This window comes from Bidens hawaiensis, unplaced genomic scaffold (assembly GCF_021521415.1).
Source record: "Bidens hawaiensis isolate Kalapana, Puna unplaced genomic scaffold, B.hawaiensis_p1.1 tig00028116_1, whole genome shotgun sequence".
Classification (NCBI taxonomy): domain Eukaryota; kingdom Viridiplantae; phylum Streptophyta; class Magnoliopsida; order Asterales; family Asteraceae; genus Bidens; species Bidens hawaiensis.
The window spans coordinates 257,229-264,609 of record NW_027494579.1 but is presented as its reverse complement, the minus strand read 5'-3'; the positions used below and the strand labels follow the sequence as shown (position 1 = coordinate 264,609).

General features: G+C 39.9%; 1 protein-coding gene across 1 annotated transcript; it reads left to right on the top strand.

Moving 5' to 3' along the window:
* Positions 1-469: 469 nt before the first annotated feature.
* LOC143576417 (uncharacterized) lies at positions 470-1,147 on the top strand. Its single transcript, XM_077060508.1, has 2 exons — positions 470-740; positions 825-1,147. The coding sequence occupies exons 1-2, from the start codon at positions 470-472 to the stop codon at positions 1,145-1,147; spliced, it is 594 nt and encodes a 197-aa protein (XP_076916623.1).
* The last annotated feature ends 6,234 nt before the right edge of the window (positions 1,148-7,381 follow it).

Below are 7,381 nucleotides of genomic sequence, written 5' to 3'. Positions count from 1 at the left end.
ACTTCTAGACTTGCTGCTAACCCTGCTCAACCAGGTGTTCCTAATACCCGTGCTTGCTACCATTGTGGGGACCCTAACCATCTCCACAACACCTGCCCAGTGCTTGCTCATGCTCATCAAGCCCATTGCATGCCTGCACCCCACTAAGTTACCTATGCCCCACAAGCCCAAGTGTACCTCGCACCGTACTATACTTCTCAACCTTACCAAGTGAAAACCTATCAACCCCAAGTTCCTTCAGTTTATGCACCACAACCCTATGCTCCTCGGTGCCTCAACTTATAGCTTCTCCATCTGCATCAACTCAAGCCTATGCTATTCCAGCTCGCCCATTGAACCAAAGCGCTCAAATCCCTCAAGGGTCCAATGGTCGTGACTCTATGATGAATGTGAATCAAGCTCAAATCTCTAGCGACGTGGTGAATGGCAGTTTCTCATTAATAATCATTATGCTTCGGTATTATTTGATATGGGTGCCGATAAGAGTTTCATTTCTTTAGACTTTGCGTATATTATTGGTAAGCCTCAGAATAAGTTATCTAAGCCTTTTACCGTAGAAGTAGCTGATGGGAATTCTATTATTATTGATTCGGTAATTCGGGATTGCGTCATAACTCTTAATAAATTCAAGTTCCGTATTTACCTTATTCCTATGAAAATGGATAGTTTCGACGTTATTGTAAGGATGGATTGGTTAACTCTTAATTATGCTGAAGTTATTTGTTTCGAGAAATTCCTCTGTATACCTCTCAAGAATGGTCGTGTTCTTAACGTTTTCAGTGATACGCCTATATCTAAGCTTATTCTTATGTCGTGATTTCAAGCTCAACGTTATTTGCATAAGAAGTATGTTGCATTCGTATCTCTCGTGGTGGATAAAGAGCGTAAAGAGAAAAAGATATCCAACATTCCGGTTGTGCGTAATTTTCCCGATGTCTTTCCCGATGAAGTCTCCAGACTTCCTCCAATTCACCAACCCAAATTCCAGATTGACCTTATACTCGGAGCTAACCCCGTAGCTAAAGCCCCTTACCATCTTTCACCTTCTGAAATGCAAGAACTTTCGAGTCAACTTCAAGAACTCTTAGACAATGGTTTTATTCGCCCGAGTTCTTCTCCTTGGGGCGCACCGGTTTTGTTTGTCTAGAAGAAAGATGTTCATTCCACATGTGCATCGATTACCGTGAACTCAAAAGCTTATCATCAAGAACCGTTATCTGCTTCCTCGTATCGATGATCTTTTCGATCAACTTCAAGGAGCCGCATGCTTCTCGAAGATCGATCTCCATTCGGGTTATCATCAACTTTGCATTAATGAAAATGACATCCCCAAAAACTGCTTTTCGTACTTTTTATGGGCATTAAGAATTTCGTGTTATGCCTTTTGGGCTAACCAATTCTCCTGCGGCTTTCATGGATCTTATGAACCGTGTGTGTAAACCCTGTTTGTATAAATTTATTATTGTTTTCATCGATGATATCTTGATTTATTCGAAATCCGAGAACGACCACAAAGATCACCTTCATGCCATTCTATACCTTCTTCGAAAGGAGCAACTGTATGCCAAGTTTTATATGTGCGAGTTTTGGTTTAAGGATTCACTAGTATCAACTTGATCGAGCAAAAAAGAAATTCAACAATCGACAATTTAGGATATCAATTAAACCCCAGACCCCTCACGGCCTCACCCCACCTCCAAACTTCAAATCATTTCCACAACCAACACGCAGAAGGTGTGGATTGATGGATTCTAATCATCCTCACTAAATTAAGATTTTTTATCCACTTTACATTATATTTTGTTAGTGGGGTGGGTTTTCCCATCAGGTGTTCGACAAAATGCCTTAATGAAATAATTAGAGTTTTTGTGTTTAAATAAGGGAGAGCAACGGGTGGTTTCTCTCCTTTTTCCTCTACGTTCAGGTGTTATATTCCTCAAAATCAGCTCGAGTTTTGTTTATCGACGTTTTCTTGTGTGGGGTTATGACCGAGACCCGGTTTTGGTAGTGCCCTTCTAGGGGATTCCATTGTTTTCTGGATGGGTTGGACGGTCCAAGGAGATCTCAAGGTTTGTGGAACATATTAACAAGCTTCACCTATGTTCGGATGAATAGAAATGGGCTATGCGGGATGCGGTATCCGTGGATTGGGAGCTTTTTGTTGAGGGCATGTCTTTTACATTCGCTCAGTCAGTTTTGCCGCCATGTTGACAAGGTAATAAAGTTCAAGGTGGATACGTGAGGGGTGGAAGACTTCCTTGTTGGGGTCCCTAGACCGCCGCTTGCAGTTGGTGTAGTTTCTATGGTTAGACTATTATGGATGTGGCCCTCCTTGATCGTATTTGGCCCTTCCGTTGAAGAAGGTTAAAGGAATCCCTCATAGTTGTGGTGTGGCATTTTCCAGGGCTTTAGCTGTTGCTTTATGTAAGGTGGCGTCCACGCCAAAGTCTGTTGAGGCATGAGTTAGACTTTTGATATTACGTTGCACATCACAAGTTTTTAGGCCTCTCACCAACAAGAACGTAGGTCGGGAATAGGAAGTCCTTGTAATGCTAGTTGATTCAGCAGGCCTTGGCAGCTTGGGGGGGGATAAAAAGTGATGGTATTGAACTTGTCTCGTTGCTCTTTAACCAACCAGCGAATATAAGCTTGTGACCCGATGATACCTCCCTCGAAGGTAATTGTTCTAGGGAGGGTCACAATGCTAATCAATGTATTTGGAAAGTTGCAGATGGGCACTTCACGGCTGCTGTTTGTGCTCTTCGGGTGTTGCTCCTTTTGGTGATTCTACTATGGAAGCATTGCTGGATAAGCATCCTATATTGCCCCCGCCTTCCTTTCCTGTGGCCTTACTCTTGAAGCCCTCCTTGGTTGTGGACATCCAAAGTGTTCTTCGGTATATTAAATCTTTCCCCAAAGGGGATTTTCTTTGACTTTCATTACAATTTACTAGTGCGGAAAGTTTCTAATCTGACACGGTAACATCAAATTTTTTTTGGATGGCCAACAAACATAAAATGCCTAGGTATGGGATAGATGGTCAGAGGGCCCAACATATCATGGATACCTTATGTGGGGAAGGATCAATGATTCTTGTGGGGTTGGTTATGGCTATTACAGAGGTGGTTAATTTGTGGTTGGGGAGAAATGCCCCAGTGCCTTGGCAGAGTTTGTGGCTTCACCCCCCCCCCCCCACCATTTAACCCCACTACTTAATCTTGACAATGGGGTTAGGCCTATTGTTGTAGGCACGATTTGGAGAATGCTTGTATCTAAGATGGCTATAAGGAGTGTTGGGAAAAGAGATGGAAACATATCTTAGTGATTTTCAATTAGTGGTGGGGATCCCGAGTGGTGTTACACCCCAACCTAATGCGGAAATGCCGGGGTGCGAACTGATTGCTCACAGCTCACAAGGTACTATCATTTAAATATGACAATATCTAATTTATTTATTTAAATTCAATCAAATACACATTGTTTCAACATGTTACAAATAAATCAAACTAGTTGTCTTTTTATATATAACATAAAAGCCAACTTATATGACCTTCAGTCTTCACATCAAACCAAAGAATAACCAGCAATATGCGTAAAAATAAATATTTTTTCAACAACAAATGTTGAGTAAGTAATCACCAAATTTTGATAATAAATATATTATATATAAAATATGCAAATCAATATCATGAGTATCAACAATTAAACGAAAACAAATAACATGTGACAGTTGACCATACCTTACAAATGGGCTATGGCTACTATGACGACTCGCTAGAATCAAGACTTGCTAGAATCAATGACGGACCCCTCCGAATTGCTAGAATCAAATAATCAAATAGACATCTAATTGATCAACAACACAATAATCATGATTTGCTAGTATGGAATATATGTAGTATGATAAATAAAATTTGATACGTATAAAGTCTCCAAAAGCATTATAAAACAGTAAAATAGGGGAGTGTTACTGACCTTGATGATTAAGCGTGTAAACCGAGAGATAAATAAACGAGCAAGGTTATCACGACAAGTATTCTGATCCGAACAGACCTGAGACTTATACAAAATAAAATAGTATAAAAACCGAGAACATAGCCACTGGAATAGATCCAAAAGGATGTATAAAACTCCGGTTATGATATTTTTAATAAATAAGCGAGTTGGTACTGACTAGAATTTGAACCGCGAGCCGGGATTCGGTTTTTGTTCAATATACTCAAAATCTTAAAATAAACATAAAAGTATTCTGGCCTGAAAGCTAATTTTGACCAGAAGTAGTAGTAATTGAAAAACCTTTGAAATTGACTTTTCTACCCTAAAATGGGTCGGGATCAAATTGACACGGTAAATCCCCTCAATCTTATAAATTAATTGAGGGCTTTAGTAAAGGAGATAAAAACCTAAAATATCGAAGAAGAAAACTTACCCAAACGAGAATTGGAACTAAGAGAAATTCATGGTCAACGGGGTCTTGAACACCAAAGTCAACTAGTCTTGAATGAAATCGACTAAATCTTGAATAATTTGATGATAGGGAATGGGATTTCGTGGGAAATGGGGAGGATGGTTGGAATTCAGTAATTTTTATGGTTTAGAGATGTGTTTAGATTAAATATTGAGCGCTACAATGTATTTATGAAGTACTCCACTTGATTAGGATACAAAATAAGCTATTAATGAGAAAATCACGTATATAACTAACAAAATACAGCTTGGACAACAAGAACACGAACTGGTATGTTTTAAAAACATCAATTGACGTATCTTGGAGCTTAAATTTTGTTAATTTAGTCAAAAATAAGAAAGATTTGGCAAAATTAGTCCCTGTACTTCCATAAACACGACTTTTAGCTATTTTAAGCGATTTTATGGGTTTCTGAGCATTGTTTGACAAGTGTAAAAGTTATTAAAATAAAAAATTAGTTAAACCAAGTTAAATACTAATAAAATCAATTTTGAAAAGGATACATATTTCACTAGGTGTTGGTGAAACATATATATATATATATATATATATATATATATATGATGTTCGGTTACTAATGCTCGGGTTTGTGTTATATATATGGCAGACGAACATGTTGTTGATGCACCTGCACAGGAAAACCCAGTAGTTCAATAGGCTTCACAGGTTCAACAGGCACCACAAGCTCAAGCTCAAGCTCAACATGCTACTGCTGAATTGACGTATGATAAAAGCATAACATCTGTGCATTCTTGCAAGATGACTTTGTGGGACGAGATATCTTTGGGGACGTAATCGCTTTCTTACGTCGCTCACATACACACTATGCTATCTCTGCTGATGTCCCGGTGCATTTCAGCATTATCCGTCCATTTTGGGATAGTGCTAGATATGTTGATGTTGAAAAGCACATTGTGGCTGAGGTGCAGAACAAGAAGATCGTAATTGATGCTGATGTGATACGAAAGGTCCTTCAGTTTGCTGATACTATTGATCACCATTGTGAGTATGGTAAGACGTTGAATTGAGGACTTTTTCAGAGGTTACACTACAAGGGTGAGCTTGACCGATCACAGTACAACAAGGCATACTTGTGTGAACAATACAAGTATTTGCTTCATGTTATTATCCATTGCCTTGGTGGACGGAAAGGAGGATTCAATGAATGCAGAATCATGTTGCAGTCTACCTTTGTCGCTCTTATTTTGAACAAGCTGTTCAACTTCTTGGAACTAATTTTCTATCATTTAAAGGAGAATTGCTTGGTTCGTCATCGCAAGAACAAGTTCTTGATGTATCCTCGATTCTTGTAGCCGATTATTAATAATCTAGTACCTGATTTGGTACTTGATCCGACTTTGGTGAATGATGTGGTGGTGTTAGATCACATGATGGAGGATACGATGAAAAGAATGAATACGTATCGAAATCAATCTGCTGAGGACATACCTAGGTTCAAGAGATTTATTGGTCATTTGGCGAGACCTGACTATGAATGTCCATCTAATGATCGTTGGATTCACGAGACGATTTTGATTCGGTACGTGAAGATGGACTAGGTGGGAACAATGATGGAGGTGATGATGGTGATGGGGAAACGGTGGTAATGATGGTGGTGCTCAGGTGGTTGTAACAACTAGTTCTAAGGTTGTTCAACGTAAGTGTAAGGGAAAGCACCAATGTCGGAGAAACCAAAGAAAATAAGGACCCGCAGGGGTGGCGGAGTGGAAATTGGTCTGTTTGTACCACGATCATCGATTCCATCATCGATTCCACAACAAGTACCGGTGGTTTCTACAGTTGTTAGTACCCCAACAATTACTTTGACGATGATGACATTATTTGACCCGATATTTTCTTCGATTCCTCAATCTATGTTATCTTCAATGCCGACCTCTCTGATCACTACTGTTTTTACAACTCCTGCACCAACGATGATGACTATGCAGCCATCGGCTTTTTCATACGTGAGGTTTAATCGTCCTCAAGGTCCTGTGCAGCCGATTCCTCCGACGTTTCATACTTTGACCGTTCCTCAGCAAATGGATATGCTGCTAAGTCTGATACATCTTCAAGAAAGTCAAATGGCAGCCGATTGACAACTTCAATATCAAATGCAATTGGATCAACGCAGGATGGTGAGTCACATAGCTTACTATGAAAAAGAGAACCGTGAACTTCGAGAGCTTGTTACTGCTCAATAGGAGAAAATCAAAGAACAAGAAGACGTTATCCTTCAACAACATGCAACAACGATATGCTAAAGAATTTGAAAGGACACGACAAACACAATGACCCCTGATGCTGGTACGAGCGATGGTGAGCAACAACAACAGACAGGTACATCTGCTGGTGGTGTTAGTACCGAGGGTAATGACAAGCAGTTGGTAGTGTATCAAGATACTACTAACGTGAAACCCATTGAGTCGATCAAGGCTAACAAGATTCTATTTATGGACAACAAACATGGTGTTGTCATGAGTACGGCTAATGAAAATGAGATCGATGAAGGAGAATTCGTTGATTATGCTTTATCCCGAGATCAAATCTCTTTATTACCCGGCTTGAATAATGAGGAGTTGGATGCGTTGGGGAATGAGGAGGATGTCGAAGTTATCGATGACGATGAGGTCAGCTTCGACACGAGTATCCCATCTCGGGATACGTCGTTTAATTATGATGACGTTGAGGTAGAAGATGTGACAGTTGAGGAGTATCCTTATCTATACACGCATACCAATGCTGATCAGGGTATTCCATTCTTCACCACAGAACAGAACATGTACAAGAAGCTGAAGAACATCTTGGGAAGATTAAGAACAACAACAAAGAGGAAGTACCAGAATCTGCTTCGGGTTCGAAGAATCCAGCATTCGAGGGTATGTTTGAGGTACGCAATAAGTCTCGAATTTC

What these genes read in the sequence shown, in the direction of transcription:
- LOC143576417 (XM_077060508.1), top strand. Translation starts at nt 470, where the DNA reads ATGGGTGCCGATAAGAGTTTCATTTCTTTAGACTTTGCGTATATTATT. An exon ending in TTGTTTCGAGAAATTCCTCT is followed by an intron (nt 741 to 824) that starts GTATACCTCTCA and finishes CGTGATTTCAAG; the next exon opens with CTCAACGTTATTTGCATAAG.